Source organism: Phocoena phocoena, chromosome 8, assembly GCF_963924675.1.
Source record: "Phocoena phocoena chromosome 8, mPhoPho1.1, whole genome shotgun sequence".
In the NCBI taxonomy this organism is placed as follows: domain Eukaryota; kingdom Metazoa; phylum Chordata; class Mammalia; order Artiodactyla; family Phocoenidae; genus Phocoena; species Phocoena phocoena.
In genome coordinates, this window is record NC_089226.1 from 100,088,012 (window position 1) to 100,110,437 (window position 22,426).

The 22,426-nt window shown below is 47.2% G+C and overlaps 1 protein-coding gene across 1 annotated transcript in view; it reads right to left on the reverse strand.

Moving 5' to 3' along the window:
- Nucleotides 1-2,300: 2,300 nt before the first annotated feature.
- Nucleotides 2,301-22,426, reverse strand: part of DDB1 (damage specific DNA binding protein 1) — a 30,725-nt gene continuing 10,599 nt past the window's right edge. The window contains exons 11-27 of the mRNA XM_065881446.1: nt 19,978-20,053; nt 19,774-19,882; nt 16,518-16,696; nt 16,258-16,421; nt 16,072-16,179; nt 15,704-15,911; nt 14,816-14,911; nt 14,597-14,708; nt 12,701-12,824; nt 12,230-12,394; nt 11,410-11,504; nt 5,792-5,962; nt 5,367-5,476; nt 4,942-5,111; nt 4,639-4,741; nt 2,974-3,097; nt 2,301-2,384 (exon numbers count right to left, since the gene is read on the reverse strand). Coding sequence (XP_065737518.1) covers nt 2,301-2,384; nt 2,974-3,097; nt 4,639-4,741; nt 4,942-5,111; nt 5,367-5,476; nt 5,792-5,962; nt 11,410-11,504; nt 12,230-12,394; nt 12,701-12,824; nt 14,597-14,708; nt 14,816-14,911; nt 15,704-15,911; nt 16,072-16,179; nt 16,258-16,421; nt 16,518-16,696; nt 19,774-19,882; nt 19,978-20,053 — 2,198 coding nt within the window. The remainder of the gene's footprint in view (nt 2,385-2,973; nt 3,098-4,638; nt 4,742-4,941; nt 5,112-5,366; nt 5,477-5,791; nt 5,963-11,409; nt 11,505-12,229; nt 12,395-12,700; nt 12,825-14,596; nt 14,709-14,815; nt 14,912-15,703; nt 15,912-16,071; nt 16,180-16,257; nt 16,422-16,517; nt 16,697-19,773; nt 19,883-19,977; nt 20,054-22,426) is intronic.

The window sequence follows — 22,426 nt, forward strand, 5'->3', positions numbered from 1 at the left end:
GTTGTTGGCTGTAGAAAGAAGGCCTCTGGCTTGTGACCCTTCCAAATGGTCATGTGATGAGTCAGTGTTTCTATTATTCTCCCAAAGGTCCATTCGTGCAGAGGCCTGGAGTGAGGCGAGCTCATCAGCGCCTACATGGAAAGGAGCCATTCCAGCTGGCTGTAGCAAAGCTCCGAAGGCAACCTTTCACCCTGGGAGAGGTGATTAATGGTCTTAAGAGGGATGTGGGAGTGTGGCAGTAGAGCATCAGTCTCCGAAGGACTGCTGGAATTCAGTCCGGAGTGAATATACCCAGGATTGTAGGAAACAAAAAACTACAAGGACTCCAGTTTCCAGAGTCAAGACTGAAGCCACTGGTTAAGTAATAACCTTCTACTGAACGTAGCAGGTCTCCGTGGCTGCAGGTCAGACCACTGAAAAGCATCAGAACCATAATCCCACCACATTCTGTTTTTCTGACCTTGGCACCTTAGAGTCAATCCTCCCATCTAGGATTAAATTTTTTAAATCACCACAATCTGGAGGCCGTTGCTTGCCTGCCTCACTCAAGCTGGTCTCTGGCATGGGGGCAGCCTTTTCAATTCAAACCATGACTTGAAGAATTCAAATCACAGTGTTGAGTTTCAAGTTCAAACTGTGGTTTTTGAGAGATGATTATTTTTTCCCCTAAGACCCTTATCCTCCACCCTCAGAAACCCCAGGAGAGTAAGGGGAAAAGAACCGTAAAGAAACACAAGGAATGCTTCCAGGGAAGGAAACTTACTCCGGAAGACCCCCAAAGCAGAGATGCTTCCTTGCTCTTTTCCTTTTAAGCTAGAATCTCTCAAAACCACAGTTTGAACTTGAAACCACAATTTTCCTGACACTGTATCAAAGGCTGGTCTTAAAGGAGCCAGCCAATATGCCTGGGATCAACCCTGCTCCACTGTTGGGACAGAGCAGCCTTTATTCCCACTGGATCACTGGTGGAAATATGGGCCCAGACACTCTGACCCACTGAGCTGATAGAAGACAGGCTCTGTGTGCTGGATAGAAGGGTGAACCCCAAATGTGCCCTTCTCCTGTATTTTCAAACCTAAGGCACCAAAGGTTTACTCAATTAAACCAGGAGAAATAAAATCAGAATCCAAAGCCCATGTGGCAACAGGAAGCTGGGCAGTGCGTGAGGAGCAGTGCCTGGGGGGCTAATTGGCTGAATGTTCCATATACAACTGGCTGTAAAATGACATAAGGAAAGGCAGGCCTAGCAACCCCCAGGCCCCGCACATTACTAACACAGGCACCTGGGAATCAAACGATGACTACAGAGTCAAGGGCAACCAAAGACCACTGAATTTCAAAAACCTGACATCCATCATCCTTGGGATCCCACCAAGAGCAATCACCTGACAAAGGAGATGTACAGACGACAGTTCACTACTTGAAAGGAACGTTCCAGCAGCAAGGACAAGGGACTGCTGCAGTGGCTGTGAAGGAGAGAATGGAGCTTGCAGTAAACTGGGCACAGAGTGACTGGGACGCTGGAGAGCCGAGCAGGGGAAGAAAAAGCAGAAACAAATGGATCCTTCTTCTTAGACTCTACTTTATTAGGTAAAACTCAGAAACTAACCACCAATTCACGTCTCCCCACCTCCTTCCCTCTGAAGAAGGCAGTTCCCCAGAGACAAAAAGGCTGTGGCTTGGAGATCATCCACCATCTGCAGGTTTTCTACTCAAGCAGCCCACTGTCTGGTGGTCAGCCCTCCAGACCAAAGCTCTCAGAGGCAAGAGAAGAAAGCAAAGGAAGCTCTCATTTCAAAGACGACGAACCCCTCCCGCCCCTCCTCCCTGCTACCCACAACCTCCCCACACCCCCAACCTAAATAAAAAGATAGTGAGGACAATGCATGAGTGTGGGAGACACACAAACACACACACACACACACACACACACACACACACACACACACACACACACACAGAGCTTCCTTTCAGCCAAAGAGCTGCAAAATTGCTCCCTGGAAGGAGGACAACTGGCTACACCAATCAAGGCTTGGTGGCCCAAGGTGATGGCTGGAATCATGTGAGACTGGTAAAAATCCAGGGAGAAAATATTTCACCTTCAGTCCTTTCCCAGGTCTCCAGCGAACTGGTTTTAGTTCTACAAAATCCCTGTTTCCACACAGGTAGGCCGTGGATTCTAGGGCAGCTGGCCTAGGGAAAGATTTCCCATAGCCAAGAGACAACAGCAGGGGAGGAGGAGGAGAGCAGGAGGGCAAAGCCTTCAGAGAGGGCCTGGGAAAGGGGATTCCTGCCCTCGGCTAATGGATCCGAGTTAACTCCTCCACAACCTTGATCAGGTCATCCGCAGTGGCTTCTCGCTTCATTCCACTGCCATCGTCATACTGCAACGAGGAAGGGGCAGGAGGAGAGGCTGTGAGGGCTGAGAGGGTGCTCTCCCTCCCCTGAGGAAGGGGATGCCCACCACAAGGGAGGCGCCCCATTCCACCACTGTCATGGCAGGGAGGAAGGACTCACAGTCAAAGCCCACACCTCTCCTTGGGGGTTCAGGTCAGCAAGGTCTGTTGACAGCAAAGCTGCCCGGAGCCTGCCACCCAGTATATACTTCCCCAGAGGCACCATGTCCAGTGAGCAATGCCCCGAACCCAAGCGCCATGGAAACTTCTCTTCCCTACAGGATCCCGACCCTGCCCCCTTCCTACGGGTCTGCCAGAGATCCCAGACATGCCCAAATGTGCCCTCATTGCTCAAGTTACAGTGTTTGCTGCCTGACGGGGGAACCCACGAGCCTCAGCTTTATCTCCTTGCCCTTGGACCCCACCTTCCCGCGTGGGTAGAAGAAAACTTGAAAAGGGCCGTTAGCACGTGGGGACCGAGGGAGGGGAGGCCCCGGAGTTCTGCCGGCCTCCTGGTATGCCCGGCCCTGCAAGGGACTTGAGAAACTGGCCCAGGGCTAAACCCTGAGCAGCTCACCTGCAGGTTTGCCACAACCTCCTGCATCTTGGGCCGGCTGATGTCCAGGAAACTCTCAATCAAGTCCCCATCAATGAAGCCTGTGGCTGGTTCTGTCTTCCGTTCAGTATGAAAGGATCTCCAGGTGGACAGGTGAGTTAAGGAAAGTGCCAATTATCTGGAAATAAGTACCCTTACTATGAGTCACCCCCACCTCTGCACAAGACCACAATCTAAAACTATCACCAGGATAAACAGGAGAGAACATTTTCAACTAAAAATCACATGGCCTTTGGGACAGTTTTAGAATTTCAAAGACCTATAAGCTATTACCTCATCCAATGGTTCTTAACTGGAGTAATCGTCAAAATAACATTAAAAAAATACAGGGAATTCCCTGGTGGTCCAGTGGTTAGGACTCTGCACTTTCAATGCCAAGGGCATGTGTTCGATCCCTGGTTGGGGAACTAAGATCCCGCAAGCCGTGCAGCGAGGCCAAAACAAATTTAAAAATAAAAAAATACAGATTAAAACAAAATACAGATATGACTCTTAGTTCAGAGCCTGGACGTGTATGGATGTTTTTTTCTTTTTTTCTTTTTTTTTTTTACAAGTGCTCCATGTGAACTGGATGCTTGCCTGGGAAGAACCACTCTTTAAGTCTAGCCTTGACCTTCACAGATTAATAAACTGAAGCTCGGGACTTCCCTGGTGGCGCAGTGGTTAAGAATCCTCCTGCCAATGCAGGGGACATGGGTTCAAGCTCTGGTCCGGGAAGATCCCACATGCTACGGAGCAACTACGCCTGTGCGCCACAACTACTAAGCCTGCGCTCTACAGTCCACAAGCCACAACTACTGAGCCTGCGAGCCACAACTACTGAAGCCCACGTGCCTAGAGCCCGTGCTCTGCAACGAGAAGCCACCGCAATGAGAAGCCCGTGCACCGCAACAAAGAGTAGCCCCCGCTCGCCACAACTAGAGAAAGCTCGTGCACAGCAACGAAGACCCAATGCAGCCAAAAATAAACAAACAAACAGAGGCTCAGTAAGACGAGATGTGCCGAAAGTCCTGCGGGTTGTGGCAAAAACCAACCCATCAGCCTCCCTCCTCCCTCACGGACTCATAGCAGGAGCCCCTCGCCCCTCGCCCCTCCCGCCTCCCACCCCCCGCCTCCCTCAGGCTCCTTGTCTCTCTCCCATAATAAACAAACTTCCAGCAGTACTTGGATCCTAAGTGTCCCACGGGGGCTGATCCTTGGGCTTCTGGAGTTTGCACATTCTTTGCTTTTCCCCTCTTCCGTTAGCCTCTCTAGTGAGGGTCCTCAGACACTACTGCCTCCAACAAGATCTCTGAAAGGACGTTCTGAAGTTGTGATCTAAACTTACGTTTGACAAGCAACACCAGAAAGGCCAGAGGCAGACACATTTCAGGAACAAAAATGTACATTTTCAAGATGAACCAGTGAAGCTGGGTGATAAGTACATGGGAGTTCGCTACACTGTTCTCTCCACTACTGTGTGTTTGAAATTTTCCATAAGGTTTTTTAAAAGCCTGTTCCCCACGGGAACCTAGTCAAGACATTTCCTAAACGGACAGCAGTTTCCAGAGGCTGCTTAGGGTAATGTAGCTCTCTGCCTGGGTCAGGACGTGCCTCCTAGCAAGGGGGCACCTCTGGGAAGGATATAAGGAGTGTTCAATCTTGCCCACACTTTTGATGACTTTATTGAGTCGATTCTGCATATCCAACAAGAGGTTGTACCAGCTCTCTGACAGTGAGGTCACCAGGCCTGAGGAAGCAAAGGGAACAGGGAGCTGCAAGGCGGGCACTGCGTGCCAAGGGCAGCCCAGGCAGCAGCACGAGATGAGGAAGGAAGAGCTGGCCACAGGCTCCTCCGCGAAACCCTGCTCTCCCTCGTCCCCCAAAGCGGGAACGCTGCTCTCAGGAAGGAGGCCTGCACGGGGTGCGCCCCACAGAGGTCACCCTTACCAATCATGCCGTTGACCGTGCCGAAGAGCACCGAGCCCTGGGTAGGGGTGGAGGTCTCGCCCAGATTCTGCATGACCAGAGAGCCGTGGCAAAAGACGTTGACAAACTCGCCCAAGTGGAAGAGCCCAACCTCCTGGAGGTGCTGCCGCTCCTCGTCAGTGGTGGCAGCGCTGCGAGGCAATGCAAGAAACTCACTACCCAGACTTCTGTCCCCGCGACGGGGCCCCGACAAGGGCTGTGTGCAGCCGGCAGATTCCCCGGTGAGCCCACCCGCTCCACAGCAGAGGATCCAGCTTGAAGAGCTCATCTCTGTGGCCTGCCTGCCTCATGGAAACCCTAACCCTCTGTGAAGAGGAGCACCGGAGCCTGAGAGAGGACCCAGCGTCCTCATTCCCCGCAGACCATACCCACAGCTGGTCACTCACCTATCCTTCTGACACACAAACAAGTTAAAGGCATTTTCAGCCCCCAGAAAATTGTCATCATCCAAGATTTCCACAGCACTCATCCAGTTGGGGTTAAAGTCTCGAGCAATCTTTAAAAAGACAAGGTACAAAAGGAAACACAATCAGCAGTTTGCATGGAAGCCACTGCTGAGACCTGGCCAAGAGCCTGCCCTGCCCCGTGTTTAACCACCACCCCTTCAGAGATTCTCCCCACAGTCTGGCCAACTCAGCCCAGAAATGGAGCCTACGCAGAGCTGTTGGGCCTTTCTAAGAACACTTAATGGATGCAGAATGTAGGCTCCAGGGACGACATTTCTGCCCTCACTGGGCTTGATTATCCCTCACCACCAAGAAACACCCGCGGGGTCGCAGCTTAAGGGAACAGTCTGCCCCCGCCCCACTACCTCTTCGAAGTTGCCCTCCATTGGCTTGTAGGCCAGCAGCAGCACCGAGCGCATCAGGTCGCCCACCAGGATGAAGTCGCCCTTGGTCTTCAGGTACAGGGCCATGATGTTGTTGTAGTGGTTGCACTCGGTGCGGAGCTCCTTCTCCGTCGTCCACTCGTAAAGCCGCACCTGGCACGGGCGTTGCACTTCTGTCAACTCGAGGGGCCCGAACCCTCCTTAAGCCTCCATCTGCAGCATCATTTACCCAAGTGCAATGTGGGGTGTGAAGTGCTTTGGTGTGGAACTTGCATGAACGTTTTTAATTTCAGTATTATGTATTTATGAAAAATGAAAATAGAATGAGCCCATGAAACTAATAATACAAAGTTTTCCTTTATATAAGAAAATGAGTCAGGGTAAAGAAAAACATTAAGTAAACATTAATGCAAGTAATACTATGCATGTGACAAGAGATGGTTTTGTGACTGAAGTTTGGTAACTGACCTACAGAAATCGCTCTGGAAAAAGAGGATTCATCTCCAACTTCCTGATCAGAAAGGAACAAGATCACCTCCCAACCAACTGCCTCTTCTAACCCCTTCTCAAAACTCATACATTCCTTGCACCTTTTGACGTGAACCCAATGAGCAAAGAAAATAGCATGGCAAAGTCCAACAGAAGCTAAAGGACTCTAAAGCACTAGAGTCTGTGGCCACCCCTCCACCCAAAGGGAAAAAAATACCCCTTTTTTCTTCTCCACTGCAGTGTTTCTTCAGTTACAACTACAGCTCCAAAAGAATGAAGATGCTTTAGAATCAGCAGATAGATGAACAGATACTCGGCACAGCCCAGCCCTGGCAGACCCTTCAGGGTCCAGGCAGCCCCACCCATGGCCTCTGCACATGCAGACACTCTGGACAGAATATATTAAGCCACGATTTCTCGAGATGTGTCCAAAGGACCCTAGCTCCACAGGTATGCACTCCAAGAGTCATTCGTAATAATTACAAGGGCTACCACACCTCCATCGGCAGGGTCAAGGGAGCCCAGAACACCCCAGACTGGGGTAAGCCCAGCCTGACTGGGCCTCCAGTCCTCCAAGAGTCGAGTAAAGTAGAGGCCAAGAGCTCCACACGCTCCTGGGAACACACCCGACACGCCCCTCTTCATACTCCCAGCCTCCCTTTCTGCCGTGGAGATAGTCAGGACCAAGGTCAGACACCACCAAAATCCAAGACTCCCACTCTCAACCCAACAGGTCCTAGATCCCCACTGTCCAATATGGTAGCCACTAGCCACATGGCTACAAATACCTGAAATGTGGCAAGCCCAAATTGAGATGTGCTTTAAGTGTAAACCACACACGAGATGTGGAAGTCTTGGTATGAAAAAAATGTAAAATTATCTCACTAATAATTTTTTATATTGATTACATGTTGAAATAATACTTTAGATGTACTGGGTTAAATAAAATACATTACTAAAATTAATTTCACCTACTTTGAACTTTTATTCATGTGGCTACTAGGCAGTTTAAAATTACACATGTGGCTCCTGTATTTCTATTACACAGCAACGGACGTCTTATAATCTGACCCCTCCCAATTCCTGCATCTGTTCACTGTACCCTCTGGAATACATGGTCACTAGTCACAGGCAGCCTGCTCTCTAGCCGATCCCTTGTCAGTCTAACTGAAATGTGGATCTTTCAAAAGGGCTCTGGGGCCCTCTCAACTTGGCTATTCTCTCTCCCACTGTCCCTCGTACCACTGGGACTACAGGGAGGACAGCCTTCCATGCATCCTGCCTGCCTCCTAAACATACCAGTTCTCAAGTTCACACCACCAGACAACTACCCCACTGTCACATCTCCACCCCCACGCCATCACTCTCTCCTAACATAACACCCCAGTAATTCTTGGTGACTTTAATATTCACAGAGAAGATCCTTCCAATACCCTGATCTCTGTCCTTTTCTGACCCCCCTCTTCCCCACGTATCTTGTCCATTCCTATGGTCACCCCTTAAGAGCCTGTCATTAAAAATAACTCCAGAATCTTTTGTCCCCAGTTTCACTGCTTCTCAGATGCCCAGAGCCCATCACCACAATCCTTGTCTTACGGATTCTCCACTCCCTTGCCCCTCTCTCCCTCGATCGTGCTCACCCAACAAAAACAGACTTTGGTAAAATTAATTTTCAACTAAAAGCTGAGGAAAAACCACCAACCAGCATGACCGGTCTCATTTTAAATTCATACTCCTCCACTCTCCTCAAAACTCTAATACCATGGGCTTCCCTGGTGGTGCAGTGGTTAAGAATCCACCTGCGATTGCAGGGGACACAAGTTCAAGCCCTGGTCCGGGAAGATCCCACAGACGGTGGTGCAACTAAGCCCGTGTGCCACAACTGCTGAGCCTGAGCTCTAGAGCCCACGAGCCACAACTACTGAAGCCCGGGCACCTAGAGCCCATGTTCCGCAACAAGAGAAGCCACCGCAATGAGAAGCCCACGCGCCGCAACGAACAGTAGACCTCGCTCGCCACAACTAGAGAAAGCCCACGCGTAGCAATGAAGACCCAACACAGCCAAAACTAACTAACTAACTAAATAAAAACTCTAATACCTCCTCTTCCAGCCTTCCTCTCAGCTACTTCACAGAAGGTGGACACAACCAAAGGAGGATTTCCACCTGCTTCCACCACCTGAAGCCAACACTGTGCATTAGAGCCCCCTTAGCTACTCAACACATGGCTCCAGCAACTCTCCTTTAATGGACCATTGCCATCAGCTAGAAATGTGCAGCAGTATTTCCTAACTTAAAAAATTAAAAACTCTCCTGTGCTGACATTCCCCTGTAGCTACCCCATTACGCTCCTCTTTACTGCAAAACTCCTGGGAAGGGTTTCCTGATCCTAGTCGTCCTTGCCTCCTCGCCCTGGTTGAACCCTCTCCAGTCAGGTTCCATCCCCACCACTCAACCAAAAGAGCTAAACCAACGGCCATTTCTCGATCCTTACGTTATCTGACCCACCAACAGCACTTGCAGTTTATCACTTCCCTCCTGCTTCAAATACTTTCTTTCCATGGCTTCCAGAACACTTTTCTTGGCTCCTCTCCTACTTCACTAGGCACCTCCTCTCTGTTTAGCTGGATCTTCCTTCTCGTCCCAACTTTGAAAGGCTGGAGGGCCCCAGGGCTCAGTCTTCAGATCTCTCCTCTACCCACTCTCAGCAGGTAGGTGATCTCAGGTGATCTCCACCACTCTCAGCTTTACATGCCACCTAATAACTGCCACACTAGTATCTTCAATCTGCTTCTTGCTAGAACCCATACCTCTCTCATCCACCTACCTACCTGACATCTCCACTGAGATGACTACTGAAACTTAGCATTTTCAAAACCAAACCTCTGGTTTCCCCACTGCAACGTAAGAAGAAATATACATTTGGTCTCTGCCCCCGGTTCCTGACATAAAGCTCCTAAAACCTTTGTAATTTCCTAATAGGAATGTTTTACACAGAGCTCCTAAATCCTTTGGAATTTCCTAGGTGATAGGAGTCTTTCGTTCTAATGATGCAATTCTTGGTGGTTCCTGGATAGCTACAGGATGGGGGCTGGTCACCAGAAAGACCAAGCCATGAACAGAAGCTTGGAACTTTCAGCCCCACCCCCATTCTCCAGGGAAGAAAGAGGGGCTGGAGACTGATTTAATGATGGATCATGCCTATATACAGAAGCCTCTATAAAAATCTCTAAACTATGGGGTTCAGAGAGTTCTTGGGTTGGTGAATACAGCCACATACTGGGAGGGTAGTGCATTCCAACTCCACGAAGACAGAAGTTCCTGCCCGCAGGACCCTTTTGGACCTTGCCTTACGCACCTCTCCATCTGGCTATTAATTTGTATCCTTTATAAAATCCTTTGTAATATGCCACCAAATATAAGTAAACGTTTCAAATTCTGTGAGCCCTTCCAACAAATTATCAAACCTAAGGGGGGTGGGGAATTTGGGGAACCCCTGACTTTGTACCAAGTCAGACAGAAGTTTGGGGACCACTACTTGGGACTGGGGTTTGAAGTAAGGACAGTCTTGTGGGACTGAGCCCTTAAACCTGTGAGGTCTGACACTAACTCTGGGTGGCTAATGTCAGAATTCAATTAAATTATAGGACGCCTGGTTGGAAAACTGGATGGTATAGGGATTAAAAACCCCATAGATATGGTGTCAGAAGTGTTGTGAGTAAAGAACAGTTTTCCTTTCCCCTCCAAACCTGCTCCACTCACAATCTCCCCCCATCAGTACAGAGCAACACCATCCTTGTTACTCAGGCCAAAACTCTTGGCCCTTTATTCCCTTCTCACGCCTCATCTTCAATCCATCACCAGAGCCCCTCAATACTAACATCTGCAGAATCTGACTACCCTTCACCTCCTCTATCAGCACCCTGCCCCCAGCAACCATCAACTGCTATCTGGATCATCACCAGAGCCTCCTAACTGATCTCACTGCCTCTACTCTTGGTCCCCTACGACCTTTCCCAGGATGCGCAATGAGCTTTTCGAAATATAACTACAGTCATGTCACTCATTCGCTCGAACCCTCTAGAGGTCTCCATCACCCTCAGAGTAAAACCCAAAGTCCTTACACACTCGGCCTATCAGGTTCTGCAAGTGCTGGCCCTCCGCTGCCTCTCCGACTCATCTCCCAGCACCCAGCAGCGCCCACCCGTGCAGAGTGCAGGCAGGCTGGCCCCAGACTCCTGGCACTTGTCTTCTCCCAGACCGAAGCATGGCTTGCTCCCTCCCTTCCTTTAGGAACCTGCCCGAATGCCACTGTATAAACAAGACCCTCCTGAACACGTGACAAAACAGCGCCACCTCCCATGCTTGCTCTGGTACTCCTTCAGCTTTTTGTCCCGTTTTTATTTCTCACCATGTATTTCTCATCGTCCTGGGTACACATATGTATTCTATTTGCTCACTGGCCCCAGAAGGCTAGTTCTTTGTCCATTTCATCTACTGCTACATCCCAACTACCAAAACAGTGCCTGGTATACTGCAAGTGTTCAGTTAATTTTTCTTGAATGAATGTCGACTTAAAGTATTTAAATAATGTCTCTCTACTCTTGATCTTCTCAGAACCTTTAATATGATAAGATGCACCGTGAAGCTTCTAAGAAGAGGATACAGGATACAGCAGTTCCCAAATGTATCTGACCATGAAACTCATTTTTTTTTTGCAAGGGAGGAGGTGGGGTCATGCCAGAAGCGAAGTGGCATATTTCACAGGCCTAGTATTTCAGGGATGTACTCAGGATAATGCGGTTTGGCTCATTTTGTTCCACACAGATGAAATATTCTCACATCACGAGACATTCTAAGCACAGGGACCACAGCTCTTACCCCTTTCTCAATTCCCGCAGCACTTAGGATGATGTGATTGGGCTCCACATAACCAAATGTGCCATCCGGTCCAACCCCAGCTCCCCATGCTCCCAACTCCAACCTCCATACTCACTACTTTGTTATCCTTAAAATCGTGATACACGTGCAGCTTCAGGAAATACAAGGGAAACATGTTCTGTGGACAATGGTGTGAGGCCTAAGGCATGACACCAGTGGGAGGAGCCTCACCGTGCTGTTGATGCTGGCTAACAACTTCCCGTTAAATTCCACCATAGAGTACACAGCCCCTTTCACCTCCTTTTCAGCCACAGTCTGTAGTTTTCCTAGGGGAAAAAAGATACTCTTAAGTCTCCTTTATGAGCCCATACTTTAACTAATCAAAAGAATCCCATGCTTCCCCTCTGGCTCTAATTCCTGCCCCCAAAACCACTCATCTGATAGCAGGAAATACAGAGTCAGTACACACTGGGGTTAACCACCACTGGAAGTGTGAACCCCAAATGTGCAGTGATTCTACACAGCATTCAGGATGTGTCTCCCACCCTGAGACTCCAGATCTCTCTCTCAAGATGGAGACCAAATGCCATCTCAGCCATCTATTCTGAGATTTCGGGGCTGACAGCTAGTCTTTAGAACCATCTTGAGTAGGGGAGATGGGAAAAGATGTTGAAATGAACTCAAAGTGCTGACGCTGGGAAGAGGACCTTAAAGGCTGAGCAGCCAAGTGGGAAACACACCTAGGATTCCTACTAGGATTCCTAACTCTCGTTCTGGTCGGCAGGCTCTCTTCCTCATAGTTCACCTCTCCCCGTTTTTCCTTCCTTTCAAAGAGTGAAAAAGGAAGAAACACGTGCTAGATTTTGTTTGTGCCTCTGCTCACGTACTCCAAAACTCATTCAGATTAGCAAGAGCTTAAGAGAAACATCATGAGTCTCACGTCCCAGCAATTAACCCAAGTTCTTCTGCGTAACTGAGACTGAAACCTAAGAGAGTCTGCTTACTTTCCCAGTTCCAAATCTCTCAAAAGCCGGAGACTGCGTCCGCTTACCATCTGAATACTGAAAGACCACAATACGACCCTGCTTGGGCTCTGCCTCTTCAGGGTACACCATGGCCGTGCCCACGATGAAGTGCGTGTTGGGGTCTTTGCCCAGCCTGCAAGAGACCAGGCTGAGGGCGTACTCGTTCTGCAGGAACTGGTGGGCGTGGAGCACTGGAAGGGAGGAGAAGAGACGCGACTGGCTGACAACCCCCACGCAAGCACGCTTCTGTACTTGTGAGGCCCACAGCTCAGCTCGAAGTAGATCTGCCTCCTGCTATTCCTGTCTCCTCACCAACCTATTCTGACCTGGGGAGGCCCAGCACTCTGGACTCACGGCCGACTCAGAGGCCCCACCCCTCTCTGCTCCTTCTAGGATGGTCTGCCAGTGTCCATCAAATTCTGGAATACAGCAGAACCCAGAAGAGCCTAGCTTAGGGAGGACGTAGGTACAAAATGACAAAAAGAGCTCATCTGCACCTTCAAAGGTGTGTTGGTCAATGATAAGGAGGTTATGCACCTCCACCTCTTCTCCAAAGGAGGTCTCGTGAGGGGCTGTGCTGCTGGAGAACAGCTTGCTGGAGCTGACGCTGCTGGACAGGGCCTGGGAACAGAGAGAACACACATCACCCCTCTCAAAAGCAGAACGGGTGCTGGGAACAACAGTGTGAGCATCAGGCAGGATCAGGGAACAGTGGCTGAGTCTGAACGAGGAAACCTTAAGGCTGGCCGCTTGCATGGAGCCTAAAGAACAGAGGGCTTGGGCTTCCCTGGTGGCGCAGTGGTTGAGAGTCCGCCTGCCGATGCAGGGGACACGGGTTCGTGCCCCGGTCTGGGAGGATCCCACATGCCGCGGAGCGGCTGGGCCCGTGAGCCATGGCCGCTGAGCCTGCGCGTCCGGAGCCTGTCCTCCGCAACGGGAGAGGCCACAACAGTGAGAGGCCCGCGTAACGCATAAAAAAAAAAAAAAAAAAAAAAAAAAAAAAAAAAAAAAAAAGAACAGAGGGCTTCAAAGAGGACTCAGGGACCAAGGCTAAGGATCCAAATTCCATATGGTATTGACACAGCAATCCAAAACACCGCCAGAATCTAAGGGCATTAAAGAGCACTAAAACAGTGATGCTACGACAATCAAGAAAGCTAACGAGAAACTCAGGCGACCTAGTAAAGTGACAGGCTTCCACCTCTCTCAATGGGAGGAGCAGGAGAGCACTGCAAATAAAAAGAAAAATGTAAAGACCTTCTACTTTGGATTAAGGGAAGAAGCCATACCACAGATGTCTGCGAGCAAGGAAGGCAGAGAATACGTGGAATAAAACGATCAGCTAACATCTCCATTGGGTCTGTGATGTGCGGCTCCATATTGTCCCACTATTATCATTTTGCAGATGAGAAAACTGAAGTTGCCCAAGGTCACGCAGCTAGCAATATAAACTTTGGAGTCAGTTCTGTCAGACTCCAAATCCCATGCTCTTACCTATTATACTGCACTGTTACCCATATCCTACACAAAGCACCCAAACTGATGTTAAGAGAAAAGGAATTATTCATCAGGCAAGGCTACCAAGTAGCAAAATCACTGACAGCCACGCTTACTCAAAGGTCTTCTCAAGCCTCTAATGAGGGGGCCAAATCCAGCTCACTGCCTGTTTTTATAAAGTTTTATTGGGGATTTCCCTGGTGGTGCAGTGGTTAAGACTCCGTGCTCCCAATGCAGGGGGCCTGGGTTTGATCCCTGATCAGGGAACTAGATCCTACACGCATGCCTCAACTAAGGAGCCCGCAAGCCGCAACCAAAGGAGCTCTCAAACCGCAACTAAGGAGCCTGCCTGCCACAACTAAGACCCAGGGTAACCAAATAAATAATTTTTTTTTTTTTAAATAAAGTTTTGGGACTTCCCTCGTGACACAGTGGTTAAGAATCTGCCTGACAATGCAGGGGACACGGGTTTGATCCCTGGTCCGGGAAGATCTCACATGCCGCGGAACAACTAAGCCCGTGCGCCACAACTACTGAGCCTGCGCTCTAGAGTCTATGCTCCGCAACAAAAGAAGCCACTGCAATGAGAAGCCCGTGCACTGCAACGAAGAGTAGTCCCCGTTCACCTCAGCTAAAGAAAGCCCGCACACAGCAGTGAAGACCCAATGCAGCCAAAAATAAATTAATTTAAAATTTTTCTTAAATAAATAATAAAGTTTTATTGGAACCCAGCTATGCCCACCTGTTGTCTATGGCTGCCTTTGTAATGGCAGACAGACTTGAGTAGTTGTGACTGAGATCATATGACCTGCAAAGCCAGAACTATTTACTAGCTGCGCCTTTACAGAACAGTTTGCCCCGCTCTCACACCATCTTTCTTTGTCCACTGCCCTCACCTGGGTGCTGGCGCTGGGCCTCAGAGCAGTTGTGCCCCCACTCGTGTCCTGGACTTCAATACGGCTGGAGAGGACCCCAAAGCACTGGGACACCTCCTGGTAGCAAATCTTCCTGTAGAACAAGTACAGAGCAACAGGGCCCCCTCAGGAGAAGTCTGAGGCACTCCACACCAACCCCCAGGGCACCCTGCCCCTGCAGCTCCCTTACCCTACCCTCACCTGGGAGATTCATAGAGGGGAACCGTACGAATGTGCAGCTTCTGTATCTCGTCAATGGTGCCAATGGTGAGGGTGCTGTTGTTGGCCAGTGCCAGGCTGGAAAGAAGGTTCTGGGTTTAGACTGAGTAGACCCAAGGAAGGAAAGGATTCTACGAGGCAACTCCACAAGGGGAAGGAGAACAAGGCAGAATTACACTAGCTTACCCCAGGGTAGTGGTTCTCAACTGACTCTATGCTAAATCACACCTGGGAAACATGCCTGGTCCCGCCCCTGAGATTTTCCTACTTAATTGGTCTGGTTGGGCCTAGGCTGAGATTTTTAACAACCAACTATTTAATACTAAAGCATTCGAATGCAGAACAGTGATGCTCAAACTATCAAACCATGCTGGCATCAGAATCATCTGGGAGGCTTGTTAAACTAGACTGCTGGGTCCAACCCTGGAGTTTCTGATTCTCAGGGTGAGGCCTGAGAATTTACATTCCTAATGCGTTCCCAGGTAGTGCTGTGGCTGCTATGAGGAGCCACACTTTGAGAATCGCTGCTCCAGGGGAATACATAAAGATCTCTGCATCAGAGGTTCCGAAACTTGACTAATCATTTGAATCGCCTATGAGGTTTTCTAAAAATATAGATTCAGATCTAGGGCTCAACCCTAGATCTACCAAATCAAACTCTAAGAAGGATTCAAAGACAATTCTGTACATTTAAAAAGGCTTCCAAGGTGTTTCTACTGCATAGCCGAGATTTGCAAACCTCTGCTCTATACTCCCATCTCAGCCGGTCACGGACTTTGTCATTAGGAAAAGGCTGGAGGGGAGGGTCTGAGGAAAACAACACGATGTCCTCACTCCTGGCTCTCGCTGAGAAAAGAAAAAGAGGCTCACCTGTCAGGGTAGCCATCTGAGTTGAGGGGACACATGTAGTTCACCTCCTTGAGGTTGACGTTGGAGAAGACCAATTTGTGGTTGCTGCTGTAGATGACAGTGGGGCGGTCAGAGCAAGCAAAGACGTTGGTGGTAGAAAGAGAACGGAAAGTCCTCAATACGGTGGGCTGGGTGCCCAGAGTCACCTTCTTACGGTCGCTCAACAGGCCTACAGAAAGAACGGCATCCAGAGAAAAAAGGAAAGAAACGAAACAGGACACACAGCTGGATTGTGAAGCTTCAAAAGCAGCACCCTGAGGCTAAGAACTCTGCCAACTCCAATACTCCAGATTTTCCGAAGAGCCCCTCACTCGAGGTGCTAGTCTCACCTGTCTCGATGTTGAGCCCAAAGTAGAAAAGCGCCCCATCTCCCAAGGCACAAAGGAGGTAGTGGCTACTCTCAAAGGTGGTCATCAGGATAGAACGAGGAATGATCTCTGTGGGAAAGAGGTACATTAAGTTCTTGTTCCAAATTCTGATTCTGATCCCAACCCAGGTCCTTAAAAGAAACACACCTCCACCCAGCATCTCTTTGTGCAGTAGCTCAAAAGAGGGCAGCTTCGCGATTCGGGCCGAGATGTCTGTCCAGAGACCAATAGCACAAAGAGGGGACATTCCACTGCTGTCCCCTAAAGGGGTGATGTCCAAGCAGGCCACTTCGTGTTCCATCTCTGTGTGGCTGAACAAGGAAGAATATGTCAGAGGAAGGAATCCAAGGATCAAAGAAGTCCCAGAGAACAGGGAGGGCAAAAAGAGCAGACAGATAAACACACACCTGATCTGTCGGAGCTCCTGAGGATGGATCTGCAGGTAGTAGAGAGCCCTTCCCACGGCTACTACTACCTGGCTGCTATTGCAGGAGGCCACACTGATGTTCTTGCCCTGAGGCTCCTTCCACTCACTGACGAGAGCTTTGGGGTCTTGAGAGACCAACCTCACAGATGCTGAAGTGATCTAGAGAAAGAAGAGCAATGCCTCCAAGCCCCCGCAGGGATCTAAACAGGGGTGAGAAGGTGGTAAATGCTGCTCTGGTGGAACCCTAAGAAGAAGCTCCTCTGCCACATAGATATATTTTTCCAAAGTTCTGCAATGATTAATTACATGAAGATGTCATTTTTAGCTGAAGCCCTGAAGAAGACTGGCTTCAAGCAGCTTACAGCTTACATACCTACAGGCAGAAAAGGCGAAGGCCTGTTTCACTCTGAGTAAGGCTTGGGTAACACAACCTACGGAAAGGTACCGATGGAGTAAATAAGACCTGCAACTACAAGTCTAGCTGTTTTTCTCAACCCAAAAATCAGGTCTCTAAAATATCCAAGTTCTGGGAATTCCCCGGCGGCCCAGTGGTTAGGGCTGCGTGCTTTCGCTGCCTAGGGCACAGGTTCAATCCCTGGTCAGGGAACTAAGATCCTGCCAGCCACGCGGCACAGCCAAAAAATAAATGAATAAAATATCCAAAATATACAAGTTCTTTACTATGTATGAATACATTTTATACATTTATTTCATTATTGAAATAAAACAAAAAGCGGGTTGATAACACTATTATGTATCAATACACCTTACTTATCAAAATTGAGTTTCTACTTAAAGAGGAAAGCCCTTTAGAATTATAAACACTATGGGGGATGCAGAAACACTACAAGCTGTTATTCATACTAATGAACTACAATGGGATTACATAATACCTCAAAGGGTTATTAGTCTTTCCATTTGGTAAAGAAGCCCATCATTGTAGAGAACAAACGTCTGGACACCAAGGGGGGAAAGTGGCAGGGAGTGGGTGGTGGTGGGATGAATTGGGAGATCTGGATTGACATATATACAACAATATGTGTAAAATAGATAACTAATAAGAACCTGCTGTATAAAAAAATAAATAAAATAAAATTCAAAAAAAAGACATCACTATAAAATTAAAAACAAGCCTCAAAAAAAAAAAGTATATGAGAAGGCGCATTTAGAGGGTTAGAAAGAAAGTTAGAAAAGAGGGAAGTGGACAGCTCAGGAAGGACACATCTCAAGAAAGAGGCACCAGCTACTGGAATGTGCGCCCAATTTAGTAGGAGGGGTCATATCAGGCAGCCTGCAGTGAAGATAGGAGAAGGAAGACAGCCAGTGTAGACAGACTTTTTTGATTCCAGAATCTAGATGAAGACGGAGATAGGGCAATAGCTGGAGGGAAGTTCTGGGGTCTAGAAGGTATTTTTTTAAGGCCAGCAAGGTTTACGTGTAATTCAAAGCTAGAGGAGCCAAAGGGGGAGGGGTGATTGTCTTCAAGCCCCAGTGCAGGGTCTAGAGGACCAAGGACAGGGTGTGATGCCAAGCTGAGGCTGCAGGATCACAGCCCTGAGAAAGGAAAGGCTCTAGTTTGGGAGAGATCAGAAAGCAGAACTCTGGTTTCATACACAGAAAATGTGGTCCTTTTGATGGCTGAACAAAGGTGTTTCAGAAGCTTCAATGGGGAAGACTAAAGATTTTAATAAAAAACCTAATACTGCCCTTGAAAAAAAAGAGAAGAAATCCATCATTAGTAATAATCGGGCTGGTATAAAATAGGAAATCAGCTTTTGAAGGGTCTGGTCGAGTGTAAATTACAAAACCAGGGCAGCAGCATAATTCTGAAAATCAAAAAAAAAAAAAAAACAGGAAAGCCCTTTAACAAGAGATATGTGAGCTGGGGCCAGTATTCAGGCCACCAGTTAGAAAACACTGACAAAGCGATGAGTCAGTAACTGGGCACTTCCCACATTTGTTCAACAAACAGAAGCTTCCCTCTGGTTTTTACCAAACTCACCACTGCTTGTTGCCTAAAAGGAAGACCAAGAGGATAAAAAGATAGAGACAGTTCAATAGTCCTCAGGCCCTCAAGTGCTATACCTGCCACAGGCAAATCACTGACTCTGCTCAGTGTGGAGAACGGCTCAAAAGGTGAGGAGGGTGTGCAAAAAACCAAGAGCATCACGGTCACTCCAAACTTAAAAAACTGCCCGGCATTGAGAGGTGCGAAGAAATCAGGCTCTCACAGCTAACAAAAGTGCCAAAAGGCTATATGCCCCCCATATCACAGAAAGATTTAAGATAAGGATCTGAACAGAGTTAGAACTCTGGTTATAATAATTAGCACCCTGAAAGTGCTGCCAAAAGTCATGTATGGATGGTAGCCTATGACTAGTTTTTTTTCTTCTTTGTGCTTTTCAGTATTCTCCAAATAAGTATATACTACTATTATAACACGGAGGAAAAATGTGTCTCAGAAGACAGGATATAATTAGTGTGAAAACAATATCCCCCTGCCCGCCCTCAAAAATATATATATGTAATGATCCCATCCATAAAAGAAAATGTGAATAAACACAATATACAGTCATCCCTCAGTATCTGCAGGGGACTGGTACCAGAATCCCCGAGCCGATACCAAAATCCGCAGATGCTCAATCAAGTCCCCTATATAAAATGGAACAATAATTGCTTATAAACTACTCACATCCTTAAGTGTATTTTAAATCATCTCTAGATTATAATACCTAATATAATGTAAATGCTATGTAAATAATTGTAAACACAGTGTAAATGATACGTAAATAGCTGCTGGTACACAGCAAATTCAAGTTTTGCTTTTTGAACTTTCTGAAGTTTTTTTCCCCATTTTATTTTTTCAGCCATGCCACTTTGCTTGCAGGATCTTACTTCCCTAACCAGGGATGGAAGTGAAAATGCCAAGTCCTAACCACTGGACCACCAGGGAATTCCCATCCCAAATATTTCTGATCCAAACCCACAGATACAAAGGGCCGACCATATATACATTTGCAAAGAAAAATTAAAGCTAAAAGGAACAACTCCAAAGTTAAGAGTTAATTAAGCTGCTCTCAGTAGTGGGTGATTAGGTAATTTCAGTTTTTTCCCTAGCCTTTTTACATTACTTTTAGAGCCATAAAAACTGACTTCCAAAAATCCGGTAGTGCTCTGTACTGCACTCTAGGTCAAATTCAAGTGTAAACGAGGCCCGCCCTTTTCTCCGTTACTACCTGGATGAGTTGTTGATGAGCCACATTGCCACAGAAGAATGTCTGCTGATCGTCCACAAAACCCATCAGTTCAGTTTCTTCCACTTCCTCTCCGTTTAACATGAGAACTCTGCAGCAGAATGAAAGGCCAGGGTCAGCCAGACCAGCTGCCCCACCTTGCAACCTTCACATGAGCACCTGGAGCTGGCACCAGACTCATCTTACCTTGTTTGGCCCACAAAAGAGAGCACCAAAGTGTCATCAGTCTCCCGATTAGGATCAGACCGCAGGGGCCATAAGCCTGGAACAAAGATCAAAGATTAAGAGGCAAAGCATAGACCAACACTCCGCTCCCACAATCTAAGGAAGGAGCAGCCTAACCCCACGGGAAGAGCAAGAAATTTGGTGTCAGTCCTGAGATAAAATACCCACTCTGTTCCTCCCTAGCTTTAAGACTCCGAAGAAGTTAGATATTTTTAAAGCTGCTTGAGCCTGATATTTTTCAGTTTTTCGTTTGATTTTGGATGGGATAATTCATCTCCATGACTCAAAGTCAAAATTTGTTTTTTATTTTTTAATTTTTTTTAAATTTATTTTATTTTTGGCTGTGTTGGGTCTTCGTTGCTGCACATGGGCTTTCTCTAGTTGTGTCGAGCCGGGGCTACTCTTTGTTGCGGTGCACGGGCTTCTCACTGCGGTGGCTTCTCTTGTTGCAGAGCTTGGGCTCTAGGCGCAGGGGCTTCAGTAGTTGTGGCACATGGGCTCAGTAGTTGTGGCTCGCGGGCTCTAGAGTGCAGGCTCAGTAGCTGTGGTACATGGGTTTAGTTGCTCCACAGCATGTGGGATCTTCCCAGACCAGGGCTCGAACCTGTGTCCCCTGTATTGGCAGGCAGATTCTTAACCACTGAACCACCAGGGAAGTCCCAAAATTTATTTTTTAAATATTTAACACCCTATACCTCTCCTTCCAACCTAGCCCCCAAATAAGTAAACAATAATAGTTTATCCTTCCAATTCTTTTTAATTTAGGAAAATAGGTAAACACTGTGTTGCAAGCCAATATATACAATAGCCTATCACAAACTGTCTGCACCTTGTTTTTTCATCTAATATATGCCCGGGCCTTTACCATAACAGAATAGTTTCTTGTTTTTGACATCTGCACAGTATTTAATTGTATGGATGTAACAGTTTATTAGTTAGTTCTCACTGATGGACCCTTTTTCAGTATATTGCCACAATATACAACGCCACAATGAGTAATCTTGTATTTATGTCACTTTATACATATAAAAGTCTATGGGCTAGATGCCCAGAATTGGGCTTGCGGGGCAAATCACTAGATGCAGTTGTAGTTTCCGTAGACATTTTCAGTGAGCATGCTCATTTTCTCACAGCCTCACCAACACAATGTGTTGTCAAACTTCGACTTTGGCATCTGGTAAAGTATAGAATCGCTATTTTGTTTTGATTTGCACTTCTCTTATTATAAGTTAGGCTTGTTACCTGTCCATCTATGTACTTTGCTAATTTGGGGGCAGGAAATTTCGTGGTCTTTCTAGAAATTTTTTATGAATTAAGAGAGATTAGGCCTTTGCCTATAAGATGAACTACAAACGTTTTTATCCAATTTGCCATTTCTTCTAACTTAGCTTACAGTGTTTTGTTTTTGCCATGCAGAAGTATTTTTATGCTGATAGTTTATTAATCTTTCTTTTTGGCTTCTGTACTTTTGAGTCATTGTTTGACTATCCTCACTCCAAAATTAGAAAAGAATTCACCACCTTTTTCTTTTAGTTTTTGTATGGCTTCACATTTTTACATTAAGTCTTTGATCCATTCAGATTCTAGCAAGGTATACACTGAGCAGTATGGATCCAAACTTATCTTTTCCCAAATGACTCCAGTTATCCCAACACCATTTATTCAAAAGAATTATCTTTACCTCACTGACCTGAGATACCACCACTATTGTACACTAAAGTCCCACATACAGTTGTGTCTATTTCAGGACATTTGAGTCTGCCCATGGGACTCCTGCCTATTCGTGCACCAAAACCAAACTTTTAATTTCTAAGGTTTAATAGTACGTTTTTATATCTGGTAACTAGGCCCATCTCATTGCTCTTTAAGTTTTCCTAGCTTGTCTGTCTTTCTTTTTTTTTGTGTGCGGTACACGGGCCTCTCACTGTCGTGGCCTCTCCCATTACTCTGGACGCACAGGCTCAGCGGCCACGGCTCACGGGCCCAGCCGCTCCACGGCATGTGGGATCTTCCCGGACCGAGGCACGAACCCATGTCCCCTGCATCAGCAGGCGGACTCTCAACCACTGTGCCACCAGGGAAGCCCTTCCTAGCTTTTCTTGCTGCTTCTGTTTCCCATTTGGACTTTGACTTGCCCAGGCCAAAGAAAAAAAACCTATTGATACTTTTATTGAAATACATTAAATATAAAAATCAGAGAGAAAAAGCTTTATAATGTTAACTTGTAAGACCTTGGCATGCCTTTTTCATTTGATCAATCTATCCTTTTAATCCTTTAAGAGTATCTTAAAGTTTTCCTTACATAGATTTTGCACAATTCTTGTTAAACTTATTTCTTGGTATTTTATCTTTTTATTCCTATTGTAAATTGTCTCTTTCCCTCTACTATACCTTCTAATTGTGTTTTTAC